Source organism: Moschus berezovskii, chromosome 2 (genome assembly GCF_049115385.1).
Source record: "Moschus berezovskii isolate FMDL1 chromosome 2, NW_MosBer_1.0, whole genome shotgun sequence".
Lineage (NCBI taxonomy): Eukaryota > Metazoa > Chordata > Mammalia > Artiodactyla > Moschidae > Moschus > Moschus berezovskii.
In genome coordinates this window covers 2,992,827-3,020,054 of record NC_142461.1, presented here as the reverse complement: position 1 = coordinate 3,020,054, position 27,228 = coordinate 2,992,827, and the positions used below count along the sequence as shown (strand labels likewise).

At 58.8% G+C, this 27,228-nt stretch overlaps 2 protein-coding genes across 6 annotated transcripts; one reads left to right on the top strand and one right to left on the bottom strand.

Moving 5' to 3' along the window:
* Positions 1 to 457: 457 nt before the first annotated feature.
* SLC66A1 (solute carrier family 66 member 1) lies at positions 458 to 20,239 on the bottom strand. Of its 4 annotated transcripts, XR_008682148.2 has the most exons (10): positions 20,153 to 20,239; positions 19,242 to 19,301; positions 14,235 to 14,449; positions 8,468 to 8,597; positions 7,751 to 7,838; positions 7,032 to 7,174; positions 6,789 to 6,881; positions 6,023 to 6,208; positions 3,918 to 4,874; positions 458 to 2,398 (listed from the first exon to the last, which is right to left on the bottom strand). XR_008682148.2 is itself a non-coding variant. In XM_055397970.2 (9 exons), the coding sequence occupies exons 3-9, from the start codon at positions 14,396 to 14,398 to the stop codon at positions 4,803 to 4,805; spliced, it is 876 nt and encodes a 291-aa protein (XP_055253945.1). In that variant the 5' UTR covers positions 14,399 to 14,449; positions 19,242 to 19,301; positions 20,153 to 20,239; the 3' UTR covers positions 458 to 4,802. The 4 variants fall into 4 exon arrangements, 3 of the variants coding, with proteins under 3 accessions (XP_055253945.1, XP_055253946.1, XP_088699242.1); XM_055397970.2 differs by having other exon boundaries at positions 458 to 4,874; XM_055397971.2 differs by lacking the exon at positions 19,242 to 19,301 and having other exon boundaries at positions 458 to 4,874; positions 20,153 to 20,207.
* A 155-nt stretch (positions 20,240 to 20,394) lies between these two features.
* LOC129538095 (aflatoxin B1 aldehyde reductase member 4) lies at positions 20,395 to 26,692 on the top strand. Of its 2 annotated transcripts, none has more exons than XM_055398071.2 (7): positions 20,395 to 20,758; positions 23,263 to 23,450; positions 23,619 to 23,723; positions 24,563 to 24,659; positions 24,882 to 24,981; positions 25,559 to 25,688; positions 26,455 to 26,692. In XM_055398071.2, exons 1-7 carry the CDS (start codon positions 20,434 to 20,436, stop codon positions 26,614 to 26,616), a joined length of 1,107 nt encoding a protein of 368 aa, XP_055254046.2. In that variant the 5' UTR covers positions 20,395 to 20,433; the 3' UTR covers positions 26,617 to 26,692. The 2 variants fall into 2 exon arrangements, with proteins under 2 accessions (XP_055254046.2, XP_088699216.1); XM_088843090.1 differs by lacking the exon at positions 26,455 to 26,692 and adding an exon at positions 25,799 to 26,335.
* Positions 26,693 to 27,228: the final 536 nt, after the last annotated feature.

Genomic DNA, 27,228 nt, shown 5'->3' with positions numbered 1-27,228 from the left:
GACACGAGATTTGTTCAGATAGCGTTACTGAGATATGCTTCACATTAAGCTCACCCACTTAGTGTCCCAGTGCAGGGACTTCCTGGTGACCCAGTGGTGAGGACTCCACACTTCCTCTGCAGGAGACACAGTTTTGATCCCTGGTCAGGGGAGTAAGATCCCCACATGCTGCTTGGCATAGCCGTAAAAAATGAAGTATAGAAATTTGTATGCTTCGTGGGATCACTCTACCGTACGCCTTAAACTAACATGTTTTTTAAATCAATTATACTTAGATAAGGAGCTTTCCTGGTGGCTCAGTAAAGAATTTGCCTGCATGATCCCTGGGTCGGGAAGACCCCCTGGAGAAGGGAATGGCAACCCACTCCAGTATTGTCTGGAGAGTTCCACAGACAGAGGAGCCTGGCGGGCTGTAATCGATGGGGTCACAAAGAGTCAGACACAACAGAGAGACTGACACTTTCATACTTACTTAAATATATATAAAATAAGTAAACTACAAATCCAACAGCTGTGTGATGGCTCCATGCCTCTCTCCGTTTGATTGAGGGCTCCTTGAGGGACTGTGTTTCAGGCATTGACTTCACTCACTCACTTGTTCACCACTGTCCTGGGGACATGATGGTAATCAGGGTATTGGTATACGGTCTGGTGGAGGTAGGGAAATAACTTGCCAAGTCTTTTGAGCACTCACATGTGCTGGGTGCAGAGCCTCTGGTGGGTGGCTGTGTCAGGGGTGGCACGGGGCTGGGGGACAGATTTGCAGTTATCCCCTGGATTGAGTTACTCACAGCGCAAGGCAGTCCCCAATCCCTTGCTGTTCAGTGGCTCAGTCGTGTCTGACTCTCTGCGACCCCATGGACTGCAGCACGCCAGGCTTCCTTGTTCATCACCAACTCCCGGAGTTTACTCAAACCCATGTCCATTGGGTCGGTGATGCCATCCAGCCATCTCATCCTCTGTCATCCCCTTCTCCTCCTGCCGTCAATCTTTCCCAGCGTCAGGGTCTCTTCCAATGAGTCGGCTCTTCACATCAGATGGCCAGAGTACTGGAACTTCAACTTTACATCAGTCCTTCCAATTCTTTCCTTTAGGATTGACTGGTTTGATCTTCTTGCAGTCCAGGGGAATCTCAACAGTCTTCTCCAACACCAGAGTTCAAAAGCATCAGTTCTTCAGCACTCAACCTTTATGGTCCAACTCTCACGTCCATACATGGCTATTGGAAAAACCATAGCTTTGACTAGACGGACATTTGTTGGCAAAGTAACGTCTCTACTTTTTAATATGCTATCTAGGTTGGTCATAGCTTTTCTTCCAAGGAGCAAGAGTCCTTCAATTTCATGATTGCAGTCACCATCTGCAGTGATTTTGGAGCCCAATAAAGTCTGTCACTGTTTCCATTGTTTCCCCAACTATTTGCCATGGGACCGGATTTCATGATCTTAGTTTTCTGAATGTTGAGTTGTAAGTCAGCTTTTTCCTCTTTCATCTGCATTGATCGGCTCTTTAGTTCCTCTTCGCTTTCTGCCATCAGTTCAGTTCAGTTCAGTTCAGTCGCTCAGTCGTGTCCGACTCTCCGCGACCCCATGAATCACAGCACGCCAGGCCTCCCTGTCCATCACCAACTCCTGGAGTACACTCAAACTCATGTCCACAGAGTCGGTGATGCCATCCAGCCATCTCATTCTCCGTCGTCCCCTTCTCCTCCCGCCCCCAACCTTTCCCAGCATCAGAGTCTTTTCCAGTGAGTCAACTCGTCGCATGAGGTGGCCAAAGTATTGGAGTTTCAGCTTTAGCATCAGTCCCTCCAATGAACATCCAGGATTGATCTCCTTTAGAATGGACTGGTTGGATCTCCTTGCAGTATAAGGGACTCTCAAGAGTCTTCTCCAACACCACAGTTCAAAAGCATCGATTCTTCGGCGATCAGCTTTCTTCACAGTCCAACAAACTCCTCCCCACTCCCTGCCCCGGGGCTCACACTAACTGATGAGGTTGACGCTTGCTTGGACATGCAGCTCCTTCTGTTTCAGGGAGCCCTGTGGTCCCACCATTCCTCTCTGATGAGAGCCAAGTGCAGCAGCAGGAGGGGTGAAGAGAGGGTGACTGTAGATTTCTGCTTTTTCTTAGCTTCGGGGACTGAAGGCCATGCAACCAGGGCAGAAAGGCAGTCCACCCGCGACTTTTCACCTCGGGAACCTCGCCAGCCAGTGAGCACAGCCCAGTCTTGGCAGTAGTCTGATGGTCAGACTGGTCCGCCCACTTTGGGGGGAACCCGTCCCCGTATGGGTGGACACGCTGATGAGCCTTCACCTGGCAAACCTGCCTTGTGTGTCCACCACCACCATGGGCCTCCATCAGACAGGGCATGCCCACGTCTCCTCCATAGGACTTGCTGAGGAGGAAAGAACCAGAGCTCTCATTAGACTGGATGGTGCCTCCCACAATAGCCATCACCCCACCAGACGGGGTGTTCCCCCGAAGGAAGGGATTATGTCACCCCCCAGGGCAGGGGCTGTACTAGCTTGTGTCTCTTCCCTGCCAAGCTCGAGCCCAGGCCCGCACCTGGCTTCATGCTGAGCCCCCAGGTCCTCTGGCTGGGGGGCCGCCAGCCCGGCCACAGCCCTGGGTGGAGCCAGACCCTGGCTGCAAGTAGCTGGCACGTGGGCATGGGAGGTGCTGCTTGGGACAGTGGGGAGGGGGCCTGAGCCCAACATGGTGGCGCCACCCCCACGGGCAAGGGTGGGGTGGCGCCACCATGTTGGGCTCAGGCCCCCTCCCCACTGTCCCAAGAAGCCAGGGGCGGGGCCTCTGACGGCCAAGGGGGGGCGGTGTCTGCAATGAGGGGCCTCATGTGGAACTGCTTCTGGTCCCAGACTGCGGACCCGCTGCTTAGCTCTTCCGAGCCTGTTTTCCCATCTGGAAAATGGCCACGATGACCGCACCTCCCTCAGAGGGGGTTGTGGGGACCAAGAGGGCACGGCCCGGTCCCCCACACAGCGTGCGCTCAGCAAACATCAGCTGCAGGCCAGGTGACGGCGGGGGCCCCACAGGCCTGTCCCCTCGCCCCACCACCCAGCTGAACCTCAGAGGGGGCGCTCCAGACCCCAGTTCCCCCCTCATCTTCCCCACCCCCCGCCAAATCCAGCTGCCTGCCAGGAGCCTGGGCATCCAGCCCAGCCCCCCGCACTGTCCTCACATCAGCCCCACGTAGGGGGCGGCCCTGACTCCCACCCCCAGGCCTTTGCACACACTGTTCCCTCCTCCGCTCCAGGGCCACTCCTCCAGGAAGCCTTCCCTGATTGTCTCATTCCTCCAGCACTTTGTACCTTCTGGCCACAGTCCTTCCCTCTACAGCCTGGCAACCATCTCCCCTCCTTGAGGGTGAAGACCAGAGTTGGTCCACCCAAGATGCCCAGCACAGCGTGGGCCAGGGTGGAGAGGAGAGCTGCCTTCGGCAAATGTTTGTGACACCAGATAGGGCCGGGCATCCCCTGAGGCTGGACGAGGAAGATGCTGAGACAGGCTCACGCTGAGGCCCACCTCCTCCCCACCAGCCTTCAGCCTCACCTGGCGCCTCCCACCCCGATGGCTCCTGGGACCTGGGCAGGCCATGGCACGGTGTGTGGGGCCAGCACAGAGGGGAGCTTTGTCCCCAGGCCCCCACAGGGTTGTGGCCAAGAGGAGGTGGACTCAGCATGGGGCCTGGGAGACACCGAGGCTGGGCCAGAGGAGCTAGAGCTCGGGGCTAAGCCCTGCGCTCCTCTCCACCCTTCCTGCCTGCAACGCCCTTGCTTTACGCAGGGTATCTCCTGCTCATACTTCTGCTGTGTCACCTCCTCCAGGAAGGTCTCCCTGATTTCCAGGAGAATCTGATTGTCCTCCTCTGCCATCAAAAAATGACCAAAGCTAACCTTCATGGAGCTTTTACTGCCGCCAGACTTGGGGTGACCTCTGTAACCACACCATTTTATTTACTCCTTAGAAGGACGCGTGAGGTGGTGGTACTCTCGCCCCATTGCACAGATAGGTAAGTGTGGCACCGGGAAGCTGAGATGCAGAACCAAGGTCTGAACCTTAACTGTCCTGCTTCTTGCTGAGCGCCACAGAGCAGGGACCCTGTTGGAGGGTCTTTTCTCGCCGCAGCATCCTTACCACCAGGGATGGAGCCGTCACAGAGAAACAGGTTGAAGAACCCAGAGGCCCAGGAGGCTGGGCAGGGACAGGCCAGCAGACACAGCCCCCTCTGGCCTGGATCTCCCACGCTCTGAGCCCTTAGGCCCACTTGGGGCCTGACCCCCATCCCTCCCCATTCCCCAGAGCCTGGCATCGGGAAGGGAGACCACCACAGGCCGCCTGGGAGCACCGTTTACTAGGCCGCGTGGGTGGACGGAGCTGGCCTGGGTGCGCCTGGGCCCCTCCTTGGGGGTTGGGGGGGTCCCAAGGGGGTGACAGGCAGTGAAGTACGTGAGCCGTGGGGCTCAGGTCCTCTGAGAGGCGAGTGTCCGCCACAGCCCCTCCCCGGGCTCCAGGGAGAGAGGCCTCTGGCCCCTGGGAGGACAAGTCCCGAGTGGGGATGGGGGTCCCAGGGGCTGTCTTCCTGGAAGAGGCGGTCAGCCAGGGCTTCCAGGAGTCAGCTTGCGAGCCTTTGGGTGCTGGGGGGCATTTGGGCCGGCAGTTCTGGGCTCCCTGGCGCCCCCATGGCCCAGACCAGGGTGAGCAGCGCCGTTACTGCACGCTTCTCCCTTCCTGGGGCGCTGGGAGGCCCCAGGCACCCCCTGAGCTCGGCCTGGTCCCACTCAGCTGGGGAGGAGCGGCTGGCGCTCAGACGCGGGGGCGGCGTGCCGGTACAGGAAGAACTGCACGGAGATCTGGGGGTCGACGTCAAGGCCCAACAGGTGGAGACGGGCTGGCCCCGCCCTGGGGGGCCCTTCAGAGCTGCTCCCCTCTGCTCTCTGCCCCTGCCCCGCATCCTGCTGCTAGGAAGGGTCATCCTCCCGGCCCCTGTTTGTCCCTCTAGCCAAACCCCATTCATCTGCCAAGTCCAGCGCCAGGGTGTTCCTCCTCCAGGCAGCCTCCTCTGACCCCAACCCCACCATCTGGCCTTCCTGCCCCCTCCAACATCCTAGGGGGTCCCCCAAGTGGCGGTGGTGTGTTCTGGGGACACTAGAGCTTAGCTTTTCTTCGTCTCTCTTTGCCCCCACCCGGAACGGCACAGACATTGAAACAAGGGCCACGTTTACTTCCTCCCGAAGGAGATCAAGCCCTGCCTGGCCCCCCGGCAAAGCTTTACTGGTCACCCACAGTGTGCGAGGTCCACTGCCGAGGACTTCCAGAGGCCTCAGCTCATGTGACTGCCCCGCGACGAGATGAGACATCGAGGTGGGGACATGGAGACAGCTCCGTGTCACACAGGACACGGGGGCCAGGACTGGAACTCGTTTTTCTGTCTCTAATTCACGTGTGCCTCCAAGGTGCAGCTTTTCTTTTTCTGGCCTGGATGGGCTGATTTATGCCCTATTCCCCAGGGCCTTTGCACAAACTGCTGCCGAAAACATTCCTCCCTTGCCTTTGCCTCCCTAACTTCTTCTCTTTCAGGGCACAGTTCAAATGGCACTTGTGGAGGCCTCTAAACCAGGACAGCCTCCTGGTCACACACAGTTTTTCTCCACGGTACTCGGTGGCACCTCAATGAATTACTTATGATCACGTGTGTCCTGTCGGCCTCCCCACTGAGCTGTAAACTCCCCGAGGCAAGGGCCATCTGTTCTTGCTCACGACTGGATCTGGTACTTACAGGGGTGTCCAGCACATGGGAGGTTTGACTCTCGAATGGGTGGATGGATGGATAGAAGGATGGATGGATGGTAGATGGATAGAAGGATGGATGGATGGATGGATGGATGGATGGAAGGATGGCTGGATGATGGATGGATGGATGTGCGGATGCTGACATCGTGTGCAGGGGAGGCTGCTGCAGCCGCAGCCGCCCCAGCCGCCCTCATGCCCTGAAGGATACAATGCTGTCGAGCAGCAGGACGCCCAGGCTGCCCACGAGCCAGGGCAGGTGGTGCAGCACGTAGCTGCCCTCGCTCTGGCCCTCCTCGGGGTTTTTCAGCAGCACACTCAGTCCGTACAGCGTGTTTCCCAGCATCACCAAGGCGAACAGCGCGTACGAGATCCCCTGGGTCGACTTCCGCAGGAACTGGAGGCGGCAGAGGAGAGGGTCAGACACCGCCAGCAGTGTTCCTGTCTCTCTGGACCGTAACTGTCCACGCGCCCGTCTGCCCTGTTACACTGAGCCAACTGCACAGGGTGTGACCAGCGCCTGACACGGGCCTGGGGCCCAGACCGTCCCTTCCAGGGCCTGACTCCTCATCCCCATCCCAACATCCGGGCCCAAGTCGGCAGGAGACCGGGGCCGCACCACCCTGCCAGCCCCCAGCTGCCCGCCCCCCAGCCCCATGCCAGCTCAGCTCAGCAAGCCCCCGCGGCCCTGGTTCCCTGCCGCCTCTGCTGCCCTCAGCCCCTCGCTCCCAGCTGCCCGCCCACCTCCCTGGGGCACGCAGGGGTCCTGTACCCCCAGGCAGCAGGCTGGCATCTCATGCCCATTTCCAGAGGCAGACACTGAGGCTGGAAAACTGGATTAAGCTACCCAAGCCAACAGTGAGGGTGGGCCAGACCTGCTCCATGAAGACCCCACACCCCCGTGCCAGTCCTTCACCCAGGGGCCCAAGCTGCCAGCTGGCCCTGCCCACGGCCCTGCCACCCTGCCCGCGGCTCACGTTGGTGCGGATCTGAGGCAGCCGGGAGAATAGGTACAGCGCGCTGGACACAGAGCCGATGACGAAGCCAACGATCTCCTTTCTCGTGAAGGGCTGAGAGGGTGGGGGAGACTGTTTGGGGCCCCGCAGAGGCCAAGGGTGAAGGGCGAGGGCCCCAAGCTGCCTTCTGGGGAGCGATCCCCCCGAGCACGTGGCCACGCCAGACCCCCAACCCCGCTCCGCCCTCTCACATCCGCGTCTCACCTTATTGCCCGGCTCCACGGACAGGAGTGTCCGCCCCTGGAAGACCTCCCTTGGGGCAGCCGCCGAGCCAGTGCTTCTCAGCAGTGGGGTGGTGCACACCAGGCCCAAGAGGAACACGAGCAGAGAGTTGATGGGGGCAGACCCTGGACGTGAGAGGGGGACACTGAGGTGAGGGCTCTGAGTGCGGGCAGACAGACGGGGCCGAGTCCTGGCCTTGCCCCTCTGTGGCTGTGTGACCTTGGGCAAGTGACCTAACCTCTCTGAGCTTTCATTCCTCATTTGCAGAATGGGTATAATGAGACTACCCTTCTCCTAGGGCTGTAAGGGTCACTCGGTGAAGGCAATGGGGGCAGGAAGGGGGTCACGGAGTATGGACATGCTAACGAAGCCCCACCCCACGTGCCTGGGTCGTTGCTTGTAAAGCCCGGGATCTGACCCCTTGGGAACACTTCAGGGCAGCGATGGCCTGTGGGCCGGGTGCAGAAGGGCAGCCGACGCCGCGTTGACTGAAGGAGACTGCCCCGACGGGGACGCCCCGTTCCTGCCCGGGCGTGCTCGCTGCCCTCTATCTCGGCTCAGGGGGTCAGGCCGCGGCGGTCAGATAAGGCCAAGAGGAAGCCTTTCTGGGGTTCGGTGTATCACCAGCAACGGGCCACCACCTCCTCCCAGCCTCCCAGGCCTCCCCCAGGCCCCTGACACCCAGGGGCCCCCGTGCTCACGCGGAGAGGGGCGCTCCTTGAACTTGTAATGGAAGTACAGCGACAGCATCAGAACATCGGCCAGGACGTAGTACGCGGCCGTGTAGGTCTGCAAGGAGGGGCAGGACGCTGGCAGCGGCCCAGGCTGGGGCCACACGCCAGCACCGGGCAGCTCGGCCGCATGCCGGCCGGGCGACCCTGAGCTGACCTGTGTTTGCAGGTCTGGAACAGAGCGGGTCGCAATTCCTAACCTGGCAGAGCTAGACATCAGGTAGGGAAGGGCCTGGCAGGTGCCTGGCCGGGCAGAGGGAGGAAACAGTGGCAGGAATGACCAGGCAGCACAAAATGGGCACCAGTGAAGTGTAGGCTACAGTCCGACCTGACCTGGGAGTCACGGTCCCCCTCGAGAAGACAAGAGGTTCCCGATTTCGAGTCTCAGCTCTTCCCAGTCACAGGAGAAGGGTGATATCCAGGCTTCCCATGGAAAAAGCTTCCTCTTCCAGGGCCCCAGGCCCTGAAAGCTTCATCAGGATCTTAGCACCTCAGAGGTCAAAGACCCCAGGCACCCTCTGGTTTGATGTTCTCATTTTGTAGATGGGAAAACTGAGGCCCGCCAGAGGGCAGTGAGCAGCCCGTTGTCATGCCGGGCAGCAGGCAGAGGGGGGCCCTCACTAGACGGAAGGATGCCTCTGCCGTGGCTAGTCCCTGGCAGCCCACCCTTCCCGGGGACCAGCCTACCTGCAGGGGCAGCTGGTCAGCGAGAAAGGAGCCAATGAGATTGCAGGAGTCTCCGCCGATCCAGCCCAGGAGGAACCACAGGGACAGGGCCTGGTCCATGTTGCCCGTCTTGCAGGCCTTGATGTACTGGCTGTGGGGGAGGAGGGAGACGGGGAGGAGGGAGACAGCGGGGAGGAGGGAGTCAACGGGGAGGAGGCAGACAGCGGGGGGGAGGGAGACAGCGGGGAGGAGGGAGACAACGGGGAGGAGGGAGACAGCGGGGGGGAGGGAGACAGCGCGGAGGAGGGAGACAACGGGGAGGAGGGAGACAGCAGGGGGGAGGGAGACAGCGCGGAGGAGGGAGACAGCGGGGAGGAGGGAGACAGCGCGGAGGAGGGAGACAGCGCGGAGGAGGGAGACAGCGCGGAGGAGGGAGTCAACGGGGAGGAGGGAGTCAACGGGGAGGAGGGAGACAGCGGGGAGGAGGGAGACAGCGGGGAGGAGGGAGGAGGGAGATGCGTGCTCAGAGCTGTGACACCACGTGGAGGGTAGATGTGGGAGACCAGGGCTGGGGGGCGGCTGCACAGGGTCACTGTGCCCTGCCCTCTGCCCGGCCAGGCACATGCCAGTGATGCCCCATCGGGCGCGTCCTCATGGGCCTGTCTTCGCCCTTCAGGGGCTTCTCACCAGGGAATCCCTTCCAGCCCAGCTCTCTGGGACATGCATCCTGCTAGAGTCAAGATGGGGTACAGATTCCCCCCAGAGCAGGCTCCCACTGGGACCAGGGCTCAGAGGGTCCCGACGCTTTGTGTCCCAGAGACCTGGGGTTCTTTCTTCTATGGAGGGGTCTGGGGTGGGGGCGGCTTGAAGGAAGTACGACTGTGGCCGCTGCCCTATCTGCAGGGAGATGCGTGATAAGATAGGCCAGACCTCGCCTGTTATCATCAAGGGCAGCACAGAAGGGGCGGGGCTGCGGCTGTCTCACCACCAATGCCAGGGGTCAAGTCCCTGCCGCTGACGGGCCTCTCTGCGGGTGGAAAGTCTGGGAACCAGGATTCTTACCCCAGCTCCCCGGCTCCAGCCCTGCTCTGAGTCATTCCACAAGGGCCACCGCCGCTTAACATTTCTCTTCAGTCATCTGCATATATTTAAATTGGTAAAAGGGAACACCTAAACAGGACCTCATCCTGGATTGCTGGAGATAGAAACCAGGACAGCTGGGCTGGACCCTGGGCCTCCCCCGCCGTCTCCTGCTGAGCGCCCCACCAGCTACCCCTCAGTTCCACCCTCCCCTCTCAAGGCTCTTTCTTTTCTTTCTCTCTCCTTTTTATTTTCTTTGTCACATTGTGCAGCCTGTGGGATCTTAGCTCCCCGACCAGGGGTCCAACCCAGGCTTTCTGCCCTGGAAGGTGAATCTTAACCACCGGACCGCCAGGGAAGCCCTCAAGGATCCTTCTAAAACCCCCGTCTTGCCAATATCTTTCAGAGCCTCCCTCTGCCTTTGCAAGGACCCCGCCCTCCCGGCACATGCTGACCGGGCTCCCACCTCTGCCCCCTGCTCCACTCTCCTCCCCCAAACTCCACCTCAGCGGACGGCCCACCAGCCATCCTCCGCAGCCTTCAGGAAACTTCAGTTCCTTCCCAGCCGGCCACCTCCTGCCGGACTCAAGCCTGCTGAGGGACGGGACCGTGTCCAGCACAGGCCTGGCCCTGAGAAGGCCCATAAGTTTGACCTGCGACCCCAAGTAGAGTCCCTCCCAGGATACGGTGACTTGAAGAGTCTCCATACATCTCAGGGACAGCCGTTCTGTCGCTCTCATGAAAGGCCAAGCCCTAAGGAGAGCAGGCAGGTGGCTGCTTTTCCAGCCTCATCTGGGGCTTCTCCCAGGCCTCTGATGCCCCCTCCCTGGTTAATCAGCCAGGCACAGGGCTGGCATCATGCTCCGCTGGAAAGGAGACACTAAGCCCTCTCCTCGTGGCTTTGGGGATGCCCTCACCCCAGGACGGGAAGTCCCTCTCTTCCCTCCACCGGTCACCCAGCTCCGCCCAGTTTGCCTCCTCAGGGCCACTGAGCCGACCGCTCTGACCCACTGCTTGCCAACACCTGGCAAAGCCTTCAAGGCAGCCTCTCTGCCTCCACTCTCTCTCTGACCCTCTCAGCCTCCTTCTCTAAGGGGAGCTCTGCAAAGGCAAGGAGGGGGTCGGTCCCGCCTACTTCTGGCGCATCCGGAGTGGCAGCTGGGACAGGTGAGTCCGAAACATGTCTGCCCCAGCAGCATGCTGCGACAGAGGGTGACGGCAGTCAAGTTAACACCTGGTGCTGGGACAACTGGGTACCACGTGCAAAAGAACGAGGTTGGACCCCTACCTCATACTGGATACAAAATACAGCTCAAACTGAACCAAAGCTGTACGTTAAGAGCTGATCTGTGATACCGTGATTCATAACAAGAAAGATATATACTTGGCTTTCTTCCCTGCTCCCTACAAAGCTACTGAAACCCCCGGGATGTCCTAAGGGGTGAGGGAGACAGACAGCGGGACAGAGGCACCTTTTATAAAGTAAACGAGGTGACTTTCGGAAAGCCCTCAGGCTGCCTGAGGATGAGGACCTACTGTGTGATCCGACGGTCAGGACAGTCCTTCAGGAGGGGGCGGGGGCTGTCCTGCCCGCTTCACCCACCTCCAGAGGGAGAAGGGCTGCAGAGTGAGCCCAGTCACTAATGACCAACAACTGTGTGATAAAGCCTCTGTAAAAATCACTACGCTGAGTCCCGTGAGCCGCTCCAGCAAATCAATCGAACCCGAGGAGGGTGGGGGAACCCCCAATCCACAGCGGGAGGTCCGAAGCACAGGGGACACCCGGGCCTGGCCTGGTCTCTGAAGTGGGGAGGAGAGAGCACTCTTGTGGGACTTGGAGGACTGGCTCCTTAACCTGTGGAATCTGAAGCTGTCTCCAGGCGTAGACAGTGTAAAAACTGACTGCTTGATTGCGTGGGGACAAGACACATATCAGAATTGGTGTCAGAGTTGGAAAAATCTATATAAAACTCTCAGAAGAACAGACAAGAGTGAATCTTTTTTACCAGGATTAGGCCATCACTTTTTAGAAATTATATCAAAAGCACGGTGCCGCGAGTGGAAAAGAATCTGCCTGCAAATGCAGGGAACATAAGAGATGTGGGTTCAATTCCTGGATCAGGAAGATCCCCTGGAGGAGGGCATGGCAAGCCACTCCAGTATTCTTGCCTGGAGAATCCCCATGGACAGAGGAGCCTGGTGGGCTACAGTCCGTGCGGTCGCAAAGAGTCGGACACGACTGAAGCAACTGAGCTCACAGGCATTCACATCAAAAGTACAAGCAACAAAACAAGCTAGGCAAACTGGACAGCATCAAGGTTTTGGATGTTTGGGCTTCATGTGACCCCATCGACAAAGTGGAAGGACAACCTACAGAATAGTAGAAAACCTTAGCAGAATATATCTAGAATATATGAAGAACCCTCACAACTCAACCACAAAAAGACAAATAATCCAACTGAAAAATGGGCAAAGAATCTGAATAGACCTTTTTCCAAAGAGAATAGAAGTTGGCCATTAAGTACATGGACAGCTACTTAATATCACCAGCCATCAGGGAAACACAAATCAGAACTGCAGTGAGATACCACGTCACACCCACTAGGATGGCAAAAATAAAAATGATAGACTATTAACAAGTGTTGATGGAACCTTCATATGCTGCAGGTGGGAACGTAAAACGGTACAACCGCTTTGGAAACAGTCTGGCAGCTCCTCAGAAGGTTAAACACAGGACTGCCCTGGCGATCCAGGAGTTAAGAATCCACCTGCCAATGCAGGAGATGCAGGTTTGGCCCCTGGTCTGGAAGATTCCTCATGCCGCGGGGTGATTAGGCCTACACTCTCTAACAAGAGAAGCCGCTGCAGTGAGACGTCCACGCACCACGGCTGGAGAGCAGCCCCGATCATCACAACTAGAGAAAGCCTGCATGCAGCGACCAAGACCCAGACAGCCAAAAAGAAAGTAAAAGCGCATTTTAAAGATCGGACACAGTTACCGCGTGACCCAGTGTACCCGCACACTCTCAGGTATACCCCCGAGAGGAGCACGTGTCCCCAGGAGAACGCGTGCGTGAACCTGCAGAGCGGCCTGAATCATGCTGGCTGGGGCAGAAATCACCCACGTGTCCATCAGCGGCTGGATGGATGAACAAACTGTACACACATACAACAAACTGCTATTCAGATGTGAGACAGAATGAAGCGCTGGGGCTTCCCCGCCAGTTCAGGGGTTAAGGATCCGCCTTGCAACGCAGGGGAACGTGGGCCTGATCCCCGGTCGGGCAGCTAAGCTCACGTGTCACAGCTAAGACCCGACACGACTGACCAAATACATGAAAAAATAAAATAAATATTTTAAAAAGGATGAAGCACTGACGCTCGCCCCCTGCAACATGGGTGAACTCTGAGGACGCTGTGCTGAACGAAAGAGGCCAGTCACAGAGGGCCACATACGGTACGGTCTGCTCACGTGAAGTGTCCGGAACAGGTGAGTCTTCAGACAGAGAGTGGACTGGCTGCTGGGCTGCGAGCTTCAGAGGAAATAAGGACCGACTCCCTGCTTTCTGGGTTTCTCTGCAGGTGGTGGAGTGTTCCTAGACTGACCGTGGTGATGGTCAAGCGGCTCTGCAGATACTAAACCGTGAACGTAGACACTTGAACGGGTGAACTCTACAGTATATGAATGATCTCTCAGGTAAACCGCTTCTCTTTCTACCAGAGGAGAAAGAGCATAAAATGCCCTAAAGGTGGAGGACGCTCTTACACGGCAGGGCCCTTGCTCACCTGTCTGACCTCACTTCTCCCTGGCCCCTGCCCGCCTTACTCCCTCGCACAGTGTGTAAAGGCCATCCTCAGAGCAACCCTGTGAGGTAGGGAACAGTATTCCCATTTTACAAACGAGAAAACTGAGGCCCAGGGCAGTGAAGGGACTCGCAGGTCCCTCCGGATTGGTGTTCCCCAACCACAGCAGTGGCCACGCTGTTTCATAATCACAGCGTGCCCTGCCCCAGATGGTCTCAGGACAGAGGCCGAGCTGATGCGCCCCAGCCCTCCACTCCTCTGCCTCCTCTCTGACTGGCTGTGCAACTCAGAGCCAGTTACTTAACCTCTCTGGGTTTCCAGTAAAGACAGGATAGGAACTGTACGTATTTCACAGTGTGGTTATGGAGACTGTTGTTCAGTCACTAAGTTTTGTCCAACTCTTTGCGACCCCATGGACTGCAGCATGCCAGGCCTCACTGTCTATCACCAACTCCCGGAGTTTACCCAAACTCATGTCCATGGAGTTGGTGATGCCATCCAACCATCTCATCCTCTGCCACCCCCTTCCCCTCCTGCCCTCAGTCTTTCCCAGCATCAGGAAAGACTCATCCAATGAATGGGCTCTTCACATCAGGTGGCCAAAGTATTGGAGCTTCAGCTTATGAGGATTAAATAGGGTGAAGATATGTCAGGTTCTTAGAAAAGAGCTGGGTACACAGGGGAACTCAGTGAACAGGTGGTATGATTATCCTCTGCGTGTCAGCCCGGCTGAGCTCTGGGTGAGGCCTAGAGAGGTGCTTGCTGCGGGGCCCTCCGGGGGGGCTGGAAGTCAGTAAGCGGGGCTGGGGGGCATGCGTGGCATGAGTCTGCAGAGGCCCAGGGCCAGCCAGGCAGCCCTTCTTCAGGGCAGCCCCCTGCCCACCCCAGTCCTGCTGCTACTCACGGGAAGGTGGATGCCGCGAAGCAGAGGATGGAGAGCAGGCCCAGGCCCACGCTGGCCTTGTCCCAGCCATCCTGGGCGCACTCGCCGAGCACGTCCCATATCCACTGGCTGGAGCCATTGGGGCAGCTGGAGAAGTTGGCGGGGCCCAGCTTCACCCAGACCATGGCTGCGGAGGGATGAAGCGAGGCAGCCGTGTGCTCAGGCAGGAGACGGCTCTGTGGGAGAAGAGAGGGACCTTCAGCCTCAGGAGGTCCTCGCTGCGGTCCTGCCACTCTAAGCCCACCCCAGGTTCCTGCCTGGCCCTGATGGAGCCCCTGAACCCCAGGACACAGTCAGGACGGAGATCAAAGTGGCCACACACTGGCTCTGCAGTCAGACGGGTGCGTGCGAGTCCCCACTCCGCCTGTGAACACGTGACTTCAGGCAAGCCGCTTGGCCTCGCCGTGCCTCAGTCTCCCAATCTGCAGGATGGGGTGATGACAATGCCTCCCCCACCCCATACGCTCCTGAGGGTTCACTGAGTTCATAAATCTAGTGGGGAGGACGGAGCCCTCAAACAGCGCCCCCTCTGTTCTAACTCTTGAACGTTTCCACAGTTGCCAACCTTTCCTTCTTGTAAATCATGCTGCGAGGGTCTGCTGAAACCAGGCGCACTAGGTACATCCTCCTGTTTAAGGGACGGCTAGGGACTTCCCTAGGGTCCCTGGGGTTAAGACTCCATGCTTCCAGTGCAGGGGGCCCGGGTTTGATCCCTGGTCAGGGAAGTTCTGCAAGTGACGTGGCCAGAAAAGTTAAAAAGTACGACTGTCCTGCGACTTCCCTGGTGGTCCAATGGTTTAGGACTTGGTGTTGTCACTGCTGGGGCCAGGGTTCAATCCCTGGTGGGGGAACTATCCCACAAGCCACATGGTGCGACCAAAAATAAGAAAGGGTGTGGTTGTCCCTCATTATATTGGTCAGCTGAGGCAAGCAGCAAAGAACGACCAGGTGAGTCCAGGTTAGAAAGGTGGCTGGAATTCAAGCTTCACGCTCCCAAGTCGCATTCTCCCAGCAGCCCACCTGTGGGGGGAACTGTTGGCAAGGAGCCGGGAACCACTTCCCTGTTTTCACTGCCACCAAGCCAGGAGCTGGCTGGCTGCAGGGGCAGGTAGGGAAGTCCCCACCAGGTGTCTGTCACAGAGCAGTCACTGCTTAAGTGACAGTCCCAGGGGAGGGAGAAGAGGCGGGGTTGCCAGAGCGACTCTGCTGAACAGGATCAACCCCTGATCGCTGAGCAGTTCGCCAGCTCTGTGCTCAGCACCATGTAACCTTTTCCTCATTTTGCTGCACACCAACTTCCCTCATGGCTCAGTGGGTAAAGAACCCGCCTGCCAACGTAGGAGACACAGGAGACACGGGTTCAATCGCTGGGTCGGGAAGATTCCCTGGAGGAGGAAATGGCAACCCATTCCAGTATTCTTACCTGAAAAATCCCACGGACAGAGGAGCCTGGCGGACTACAGCCCAAAGAGTCACAGAGTTGGATGTGACTGAGTACACACACAGACACACCCCCAAAGGGTTACAGAGTCAGATGTGGCTGAGTACACACACACACACACACGAAGTGGCAGCTACTGATACGTCCATGAGGGCCCGGGAAAGCGACTTGCCGGGGCCGCCCAGGCAGGAAGTGCCCATGGCACCACACCCCTGTCCCTGGGCACAGCAGCACCCTCGTGTGGGCTGGCAGGGCTACCCGGGGTCCCATCAGGCAGGCTTCCGCTTTTCTCGCTGCGCTCAGAGGGGCTTCCGCCCCAGGATGAGGCCTTCTCTAGCCACTTTCAGTTTCTGTTGGTGTCAGAAGGCCCAGGATCCTCATAAAACGACATCAGCAGACAAGGCTGCAGACTAAATCCATGTCCTTCCTGCCCCCAAGTCCGTGTGTTGAAACCCACCCTGCAGTGTGATGGTGTTCTGAGGTACAGCCTTTGAGGAGTATTTAGGTCCTCCCTCATGAATGAGATTAGTGCCCTTATTTAAAAAAAAAGACCCCAGGGAGCTCCCTTGCCCCTTCTGCCAGCTGAAGACCCAGTGAGATGACAGCCATCCATGATCTAGGAAGTGGGTCCTAACCAGACACTGACTCTCCCAGCAGATTTCCCAGGCTCCAGAACCATAGGAAATCAATGTTCGTTCCTAAGCCGCTCAGATTAGGGTCTTTTGCTGCTGCTGCTGCTAAGTTGCGTCAGTCGTGTCTGACTCTGTGTGACCCCATAGACAGCAGCCCACCACACTCCTCTGTCCTTGGGATTCTCCAGGCAAGAACACTGGAGTGGGTTGCCATTTCCTTCTCCAATGGTCTTTTGCTACAGCAGCCCGAATGGGCTGAGATATCCGGCTGGACCCTGGAACTGCTGAGGCCGCGGCAATCAGGGAGCAGTGGGCAGGGAGAGGAAGCAAGTCCGTCGCTTTTCTGGAGAGGTTCCAGGCTCTCAGCGCTAACCTGACTTGCCAGGGGGCCCTGGAGCTGGGGGTAAGGGCACTGCAGGTCACTGCCTGGCTGGTTCTCAGCGCAGTCCCTCTGGGGCCGCGCAAGGTGGGCTGAAAACCTCTTCCCGTGCCTCAGTGGCCCACCTTGACCTTCAACACAGCTGAGGTTGGGGCCGTCTATCTTACGTCCAGCCACCAGTGCCTGCAAGGCCACCCCAGGTTGACACTCAGTCCAGGTAGGAAGGGTGCCTTTGCGGCACCAAAGGCACCTCAAAATCAGTCCTTTTGCTCCCCAACCACCCCACCCCTGGATCGCCTCCTCCACCCTCTTCTTGTCCAATAGAACCCACACACCGCCGCAGGTCATCAGGGTAGGACACTGCCATCCTCATTAACTTCTCTGCAAGGGGAACACTGTCGTCATTTTAAAGATAAGGCTGCGTGGCCTTGCACAAGTAACCGTCTGAGCCTGGGCATAAAATGAGGAAAACGACGCCCACGCTTTGGAGTTGCTGTACCGATGAAACACACACAAAGCTCTTAGCCCAGGGCCTGACGCCACGGGAGTGCCTGACGCCACGGGAGTGCCTGAGGACGACAGACTAGCATCTCAAGCACCCGAGGCCACTCTCACCCCATCTCTTCACTAGGTGAGTGAAGAGAGAGGGGCTTCCCTGATGGCCCCCTTGGTAAAGAACCTGCCTGCAATGCAGGAGAAAGTGAAAGTGAAGTCCCTCAGTCCTTTCCGACTCTTTGCGACCCTGCGCACTGTAGCCCACCAAGCTCCTCCATCCATGGGATTCTCCAGGCAAGAATACTGGAGTGGGGTGCCATTTCCTTCTCCAGGGGATCTTCCCGACCCAGGGATCGAACCCAGGTCTCCCGCATTGCAGGCAGACGCTTTAACCTCTGAGCCACCAGGGAAGGAGGCCAGGGTTCAATTCTGGGGTCGGGAAGTTCCGCTGGAAAAGGGATTGGCTATCCACTCCTAGAAAGAAAGAAGGTGGAGGGCTTCCCTGGCAGTTCAGTGGTAAAGAATCCACCTGCGGGAGACACAGGTTCGACCCCTGGGCCAGGAAGAGCCCGCGTGCCGCACACTAAGCCCGTGCACAACCGCTGAGCCTGCGCTCGGTTTGTCGCACCTAGAGACAGCCTCTGCGCAGCAACAAAGACCCAGACTAGCGAAAGCTACAAAACAGACGACAAACTGAAAAAGAGGGGCCACCCCAATAAGCAGCTCCAGCGCCGGAATTGGACAGTGGCCCCCACTCGCCCAACTGGAGAAAAGCTGGCCTAACAGTGAAGACCCAGCACGGCCACAAACACAATAAAATTATTCTTTAAAAAAAGGTGGACACATGCCCGGTGAGGGAGGGAGGGGTGTCTTGGGGATGTACTTGGCTCGCGGGGCCCAGGGCCCTGGGTGGGTGGTCCCCTGTCCATGCACGGGGCCGTGTGCAGCTCGGGGCTCACGATACACACCTTTGAGACACACCTGAGCCCCGAACAGAAGGCGTGCTCCCCTGAGGGCCGCCGTGTATAGAGCCTGTCACTCACAGGTTCTGATCCAAGTAGGAAGCCAGCCTGGGCCTACCTTCTGGCCAACAGCACCAAGTGAACGGATGTCCAGGGTTGAAACAAAAGTTGCCCAGGTCTGCAGCTGTGATGAGGACCACAATAGGGATTTTTTTTTTTTTTTGGTAAGCTGTACTTCACGGGTACCTTATCGATGTTGGTGGTGCTTTTAATTTTATTGAAGCATAGCCAATCAGGGGTGCCTGTGATCATGAAGGCCACATGTGTGAACTTCAGGATCCGTGTGTCTGGGCTGGGGAGCAGGGATGTAAGAAGCTTCCCCAGTGGAGTCCGAGCCCTTGGATTCTGTGTACACGATCACATCTGAAGAAAGGTGGCCCTGGAAAAGGCATCCCCTGCCACAGCCAAGCCACTCTTCCAGATCCCAAGCTGAGTTCCAGAGATGCTCCCCACTGAAGCTGCCTTTATCTACCAGATAAGTTCACATGCCTTGAGACAGAGCCCCAGGGTACTCCAGATGCTCCTCCCCATCTCCTGTCCCTCCCTCTAGGCCTTCAGAGGGTCATCCCAGGTCTCCAGATGTATGTCTAGGCTGTCTCCTCCCCCAGGCTTCTCCTTCTCACCCTGAAGGGCATAATAAAAAGACACTAAGACCAGTTCTAAACTGTCCTCTCAATACAGAGGGGCCTCACAGGAGTGGCTGGACAGCACCTGTCATCTCTTCCCCCGGCCTCCTCCACATGCCAGAAGAATGCTCATCACAGTCCTCAGGGACCGCCGCTTTTAAGCTCACTCCTCTCTGTCATCTTAGTCGGAAACTTATTCTTAGAACCTAGAAACAACAGCTGCACAGTAAAGGTTCAGAAAACAGCAAGAGACAGAAAGGGAGGGTGGGGGAGAGAGAAAGGAAGGAAAGAAGGAAGAAAGGGAGAGAAACAAAGGAAGGAAAGGAGCTAATTGTCAGCTAATAGGTTGAGAAGAGAGCTCTCTGGAACTGACCTGCCTGACGACTGCTAGAGTAGAATTCCTGGGCAAGTGACTGGGCCTCAGAGTTCCAACCTGTAAAATGGGGAATAATGTAAGTATCCACCTGGGAGGCTAGCTGCAGAGTTACATGAAATAGTCCAAGCAGAGCGATCAGAATGGTGCTTGGAACAGATTAAGCACTTAGCAGAATAAGGAGGGATGATGTTATTCCCTTCTGGCTGAAGCATTCCCCTTCCCCCCACGGAGTCCCTGGCAAACAGCAGGCTTTAGCAAGCGCTGAACAGACAAGACTGCACCAGCCCTCATACTTCCGAAGGCAGACTGCCCATGTAGGCGCTTTGGAAACCTGTCCTAGGCATGGGGTAACAGGGAGCAATCTAGGCTCCCTGAAGACTTGGGGCGCACCTGAGGGGAGGAGCGTCCCGGCTAGGGGACGATCCAGTGGACCACCCACTCCAGCCTTCCACGGTCCTCGGTCACAATTTCCTCCGAGTGACTCAGCCCAGCACGGGGCCGCCTATTTAGCGAAGATAATCATAGGGAAGCCGCTGGGGTCAGCGCTCGTTCGCCGCGAGGCCCCCTCCCCTGGCCCGCCCTTGGGAAAAACAAAGCCATCAGAACAGAAGGGGCCAGTCGGCCGGGATCGGGAGATGAACAACGGACCCAGACCCTAATCTCTGTGCAAGGCTGGCCGGAGAGGTCGTGATGGTCGCTTCTGAAGGGGGAGAGGGTGGGGAATTGAGCCCCCGAGGGCCTGCCAATTCCAGTCCAGAGAGCCTGGCTCCAGGATCTCGCGCCCCAAGGTGGGACAGCAGCCCCCAGGGCCGTCCCGGAGCTGGAGGAAGGTGTTGGAAAGATGTAGCAGCGAAGGCCCGGGGTCCCCTCCCCGGCCCCTCGCAGCCTCAGCCTCAAATTCGGCTTACCGCGTCTGGGTTGTCCGGACCGCCCGGCTTCTGGGTCCTCCGGCTTCTGCCTGGGTCAGCTGATCAGAGGCCCCGCCCCGCCCCGCCTCGCCCCGCCCCGCCCCGCCTCGCCCCGCCCCGGAGCTGCGTGGCTCCGCCTCCCGAGCGGCGCTCTAGGCGGGGGCGATCCCTGGAGGCGTGGCCAGCGAGCCCGGCGTGCGGAGGGGCGGGGTGACGCCGGGCTCCGCCCCGGCGGCGGGTGGGCGGGGCCGCAGGCGCCCCAGCGCGCAGGCGCCGGCTTCATGCTGAGGCCCCTGAGTCGCGCGGTGGGCCGCGCCGCCGTCCGCTGCACCCGCAGGCCCCGGCTGCCCGGGGTGCGCGCCGCCGCCGCCGCCGCCATGTCCCGGTCCCCGCAGGCCGCCTCTGGCTCCCCGGCCTGGCCCGCCACCGTGCTGGGCACCATGGAGATGGGGCGCCGCATGGACGCGCCCGCCAGCGCCGCGGCCGTGCGCGCCTTCCTGGAGCGCGGCCACGCTGAGCTGGACACGGCCTTCATGTACAGCGACGGCCGGTCCGAGAGCATCCTGGGCGGCCTGGGGCTCGGGCTGGGCGGCAGCGGCTGCACAGGTAACGCCCGGCGCCCCGCCCGCCCGGGCTCACCCCGCCGCGTGCCGCGCGCACCTGTGCGCAGGACGCCGACCCGACCCAGCCGCACCCCCGCAGCAGCCAGGGCCGGCAGCTCCGTCCGCTCCCGGGCACCGACCTCCCCTCGCCGTCCCGCAGCTGTGTGGAACCCCTGCTCGCTCTTCGAGCTCCGTGCGCATCCAGTCCGGACAGCTGAAGAGCGCTTTATCCGGACCACCTTCCCCTCCGCTCTTCGGGGGCTGCAACTCGGTAGCCCCCGAGTCTTACCCGAGCCTAGTCTAGCCCTCGCCTTCCTACGTCTGTTGCTTTCTCGGTGCTCCTGTCGACGGCACTGCCTCCAGAGCTGTGCCCTCACCCATCTCCTACCCTGCCGAGTGCGCGTAACCGGTCCCCAGGCGCCCTGCCGACGCCCTTCTCCCCTTTGCCTTCATCGCCGGTGGGCCCCCTCGAGCTCCCTTTTCTCTTCCCTTTTCATCAGGCCCTAGACTTCGTTCATTTGGCAGTACCCCTGGCTCTCCCACTGAGAGCTGGAGCATCGCCCCTGGTGAGGCGGAGAGCAGGGGTGGTGGGCTGAAGAGTGGGGAGGTGTGAGAGCAGGGCTAAGGGCTTTCTGTCCACTTCTGTAGCCCCAGCCAGCTTCTTGTGGAGGTATAACCCGCCTCCAGGGAGCTCCTCGTCTAGTGGGGAAGACCGAAGAAAGTGATGGCAGAGGAGCCTGGAAGAGGAAGCACTTTTAGGGGAAAAAGGCGTGAGGGGGCCAGGGAGAGGACCTCGGAAAGGCTCAGAATGTCCTGGAGCTGGACCATCGAGGACCAGTTGTAGTTTGCTGGGCAGAGAATGAGCGAAAGGGGCGTGAGAGGCAGAGGGCATAGCTGTGCCAGGACTGGTGTGTGGAAGGATGGCCTGGAGGCAGCTGTGGCTTGAGTGGAGGATGTGTGTGTGTGGAGGGATGGTCCCTCATCGGCCTGATGCCACTGGACGTGCCTGGAGGTTGCCTGGAGCTTCGTAGGTCTGACTCAGTGAACTCGGCTGTCACTGTTGCTACCGCACTCTGCCGCCTCTGTTTCGTCCTGAGGCTCTTCCTTCCCAGCCCTTGTGGGTGGTGCCCTCTGGGTTCGCCTTAGACTCACAGCTTGGTGCATCTGCAGGAACTGGGAATGTGTATCTGAGAGCCATGCTCTAGCTCACCCGGCTGCCTCTCTTGGCTAATGAAAATCTGGTTTTTCTCCCTCTGGCCCTTCCCCACTTCCCTCTGAGGCCAGGCCCTCACTGAGTCAAAGTCCTCACATTGGACCGGGGCAAAGTTCACACCAAGAATGCAGCAGGGGGACTGACAGATGTGGGGATGGAGACAGTCTGGACCGGGTGCTGAGGGACTTGGTCCTCCCCTCTGAACCACCGAGTTGCCTTGCCAGGGGTGGAAAGGACAGAATCCAGAGAGCTGGCATTCTTTTCCTTTTCTGTATTTGCTGCATTGGGAGGCTGAGGCCTGGGTAGTTCCCGACCAGGGTTCAAAACCTGTGCCCCCTGCAGTGGAAGCGCGGAGTCCTACCCACTGGACCACCAGAGGCGTCCCAGAGAGAAGGCATTCTTCACAGCACTTCCAAGCTGCTTGCGTGACAGACAGAGCGCTCTCTTGTTCTGCTGGGGGTGGGGCCTCCGCAGAGGGGGCGCAGGCGTGCACGCGTCCAGGCGTCCAGAAGGGAGAGGCAAACTGTCCACCTTCCACCTCTCTCTCTAGTGGACCTTCCAGGGGCCACGTGCTGCAGCCGCATCTCTTTCCCAGATTCTTGTAGCAGCCTGTATACTTGGTCTGTCGCCAGATGTGCCTGTCTGTATGGCAGCCAGAGTGAACGCAGCTGACTGGTTCCGTCAGGAAACCTTTGAGCGATGGATGGGATTTGAGAAAACCCTTCAGAGTTGGGTCTGGGCCCCCTTCTCTTGTCTTGGGTCCCAGTGCTCCGTGCCTGGGGTTCACGCTCTTAGAACTCAGTATTCCACTTACTGTGCTTTCTTGCCTTTGCCCAAGTTCCCACCCTCTGAAACGTGCTTCCCACCCTTGCTTGTTGGCTTGGACTGTTTTTTTCAGAGACTCAACTTTGGGGGTCAGGAACCCCTCCCTGGAATTCCTCGGTTGGACACGCAGGTCTGCTGTGACCTCTACTGTGCTTTCCTGTTTAACATCAGCTTCTAGCTTGAGCGCCCTAAGGGCAGAGATGGGAGTGTGATACCTTCCTCTCTGCATACTTGGGCTCTGCCCTAAGGCTCACCAGCCAGCAGTTGTGACTGATAGCGGCAGTGGGCAGTGAACATCAGGAAATCACATGAAACATTATTTAATTCTCATGCTGTCCTTATAAGGACAGATCCATTGTTATCACCATCATGTTGTAGATTAGAGAATTGAAACTCAGAATTTCAGTAACTTCTCCGGGGTCACGTGGCAAGTAAGTGGTTACGTTAACCATTATATTCTTCCTGCAAAGCAAAAATTGCTACCAAGGCCAATCCCTGGGAGGGGAAGTCACTGAAGCCTGACAGCCTCCGGTCCCAGCTGGAGACGTCCCTCCAGCGGCTGCAGTGCCCCCGAGTCGACCTCTTCTATCTGCATGCGCCGGACCACGGCACCCCCGTGGAAGAGACGCTGCGCGCCTGCCACCAGCTGCACCAGGAGGTGAGGGCGGCCGCCCACTCCCCACCCTGGCCTGTCGGTGCCCAGAGAGCAGAGGCCCCGGGGCTGTCCTGGAGCAGAGCAGGGGACGGACCCCACGCCCAGGGTCCCAATCTCTGGGACTGGTGTTCCGGGCTGCGGGGGGATCTGACCGTGGCCTCTCCCCCGCAGGGCAAGTTCGTGGAGCTCGGCCTCTCCAACTATGCTGCCTGGGAGGTGGCCGAGATCTGTACCCTGTGCAGGAGCAACGGCTGGATCCTGCCCACTGTGTACCAGGTGAGGCCGGGGCTGCAGAGGCCGCTCTCCAGGGCGCTTGGGATCCCAGGTCCTCTTGGGCCACCGCGCCCCACCCCTGCCCTCTCGAGAGCAGCCACTCCTCTGCTCCCAGCCTGTAGACGGCCCCCGGGGGCCCTCAGCCTGGCCCCCTTCCTGCCTGCTTCTGGCTCTGCGGTCAGCCTGGACTCGCCTCCCCTTTCTTGCTGGAAGGAGTGCCCAGGCGTCACTTAGATACCTCTTCCTCTGGAAGCCTTTCCCGACAACCCAGTGGGTCCTCCAGCCTCCAGACCCCACCTTTATGCATTGAGCGAGTATTTCTGGGAGTCTGCCGTGGTCACAGAAGCCACCTTTCTGTGGTCACCTGTCCTGTCTCTTTTGTTGGTTTGTCTATTTGGCTGCCTCGGATCTTAGCTGCGTCATACAGGATCTTGCATTGCGGCCCGCGGACTCTCTAGTTGCGGCTCTCAGGCTTATTTGCCCTACCAGGGATCAGACCCGTGTCCCTGGCTTAGCAAGGTGGATATTTAACCACTGAACCACCAGGGGAGTCCACTCTGCTTTGTTTTTAACCCAACTCTGACATCTCTTGAAGTACAGACCTCACCAGATCCACGTGTGTTTGAGAGCTCAGGGTCCAGCCCACGTTTGGTGCCTGCAGATGTGTGTGGGATGGCAGAGCCAGGCCGCCATCCCTTCCTGGGGCCCAGCACCATCTCCCCGTCCACCAGTAGTGACTTTGGAAACCATGCTGGAGTCCTGGGGAGTCTTGACCGAAGACTTTGAGAGCAGGCTGGAGCTCCCTGGCTGGGCCCCCACTCAGCTGATGCTTCTCCCTGCAGGGCATGTACAACGCCACCACGCGGCAGGTGGAGACGGAGCTCCTGCCCTGCCTCCGGCGCTTTGGACTGAGGTTCTACGCCTACAACCCTCTGGCTGGTACGGGTTGTGAGGCTGCTGCGGGCACAGGCTCCCCTGGGCGGGAGGGCCTTCCCGACCCCGTTTCTGCCTCTTCCTGACCCGGGAGAAGCCTGGCCCAGACCTGGGAAGGGGAGGGGTTTGCCAGGACCTCCATCCTTCCTGGTTCCCCATCACCCCCACTTCCGGTCCAGATGGCCTCTGGGGGCAGTGCCTGGGGGTCTGACTGCAGCCTTCCTGCAGGAGGCCTGCTGACCGGCAGGTACAAGTATGAGGACAAGGATGGGAAACAGCCCGTGGGCCGCTTCTTTGGGAACAACTGGGCAGAGGTCTACAGGAACCGGTGAGCTGGCGGCGGACGGTGTCAGGACGGGTGCGGTGGGAGGGGGTCCGTGTTGTCCGAAATAGAGAAGCTCTCGGCTGCTTTCCTAGGGCCTCCAGGCTCTCCCTTGCTGGCTGGACCTACCTCTCTTGATTCCTAGAGGAATTAGGAAACCCTCTGTAAGGTTTCGTTTTGTTCTTGGAACCTCCATTAGGAATGCTGATCCCTGGGCCTTATGGCTAACCTTCCAAGTCATAACTCATGCCTAAGAAAACTGGTCACCTGCCAAGGGGGAAAGCCAGGGCTCCGGATGGAGGGACAGGCAGCCTGGGGCTGGTTTGTGCCCCTGTGCTGGCTCCCTGTTTCTCCAGGTAAAGGAAGGGCAGGGTTTGAGTTCTTAGGAGCAGAGACATCCTTGAGGCCTCCGGTGAGGGAGCCAGCGTCCTGGGTGGTTCTGTTGCCCAAGAAGGTGGCAGAACCCCTGCCCGAGGGGACCCTGGCCCCTCTGTGCTGCAGGGGCTGCCCAGTTGTCTCTTGGGCAGTGGCCCCCGTGTGACCCCGTGGTTCTGACCCTGTGCGACCCTCTCCACCCGTCCAGCTACTGGAAGGGGCACCACTTCGAGGGCATCGCCCTGGTGGAGAAGGCCCTGCAGGCTGCGTATGGCACCAGCGCCCCCAGCATGACCTCGGCCGCCCTCCGGTGGATGTACCACCACTCCCAGCTCCAGGTAACCTCCCCATCCCCCACAATATCCCTGGAAGCCCCGCTCCTGCTCTCTTTGAGGAGCCAGCATGATTTCTAAACAGTTTTTCCCTCTGAAATCTCTCTCTGGTCCAGTTCTCAGGCAGCCTTCCTGTTGTTCTGGGAGCTGCCAAAGGACCAGGCCCTGTCACGAGGGCTTTACACGCATGGATTGAATGATTCCTTAGGCCTGATGAGGTGGGATTGTTCCAGTTCTTCTGATGAGCAAACAGCTGTGAGCGGGAGAGAAAGTTACAGTCAAGACTTGATGCACAGCCCGCTGGTCCCCTCCTCTGGGGGGAGTGGGGTCTCCCCCTCTTTGGTGTCCCCAGTCTTCCTGGCTAAAACTTCTCTCCAGCTTCAGCCTTACACACTTGCGTAGTCTCTGGTTTTCCATAAATGGGAGTTAGGTGCTCTGAATAATTTCTCATTCCCATCAGCACGGTGAAAACTGAGATCTGAGTCTTGGGGGTTAAAAAGCTAAACCAAGTTCGCACAGCTGCTGAGGGCAGAACGGGACTCTAAAGTAAGGTCTGAAGGAGGGTGGGCGTCGTGGCAGCAGGACGGAAGAGGACGGGTTTGGGGTCACACAGTGAGGACTGCTGACGGCACCGTGGGTGCTTCGCACAACTATGTAGGTATAAGGAAGATGCCCGGCCCCAGGTCTCGGCAGGGGCGGGGCTGGGAGGGGGTGTGTGCGACGGGGTCTCTGTGGGGCATCAGTGTGTGACGTTGGCCGTCTCCCCTTGCAGGGCGCCCATGGGGACGCGGTCATCCTGGGCATGTCCAGCCTGGAGCAGCTGGAAGAGAACTTGGCGGCCACTGAGGAAGGGCCTCTGGAGCCAGCCGTCGTGCAGGCCTTTGACCAGGCCTGGCGCCTGGTCGCCCACGATTGTCCCAACTACTTCCGCTAGACTCCTACCCGGATCGGGCGCTGGAGGATTATTCCTTTTCTGTCGCCTCTTCTGCACTCTCCCTGGCCGGTCTTTGCCTTCAGCTGATTTCGCATGGTCTTTCTCCATCATCTGGATCCATGCGTTGTTTTTCTAGACCCCTGCCTCACTCCCAGTTGCCTTCACGATGTATAGCACCTTGGCTGAGCCCCTCTGGGCGTGTCCCGTCTGAATAAAGCCAGCACTAGACCTGCCTTCACTTTCACTTTTCACTTTTACACATTGGAGAAGGAAATGGCAACCCACTCCAGTGTTCTTGCCTGGAGAATCCCAGGGACGGGGGAGCCTGGTGGGCTGCCGTCTATGGGGTCACACAGAGTCGGACACGACTGAAGTGACTTAGCAGCAGCAGCAGCAGCAGACCTGCCTGTAGCCCAGTCGCTGAGTAGACCCCACCGATTTCTCTCCTCCCTGCCTGGGCCTTCCTGCCTGAGGGGTGGAGCCACACGCTGGAGCCACCAGGGGCAGAGGCGGCGGGGGTCTCCCCACCTGACCTCTCGGTGGGGCTGCAGGCGGCCCTCACGTTCCCACATGACAGAGGGAAGGAGGGCCGTCCACCCTGAGGTGGATTTA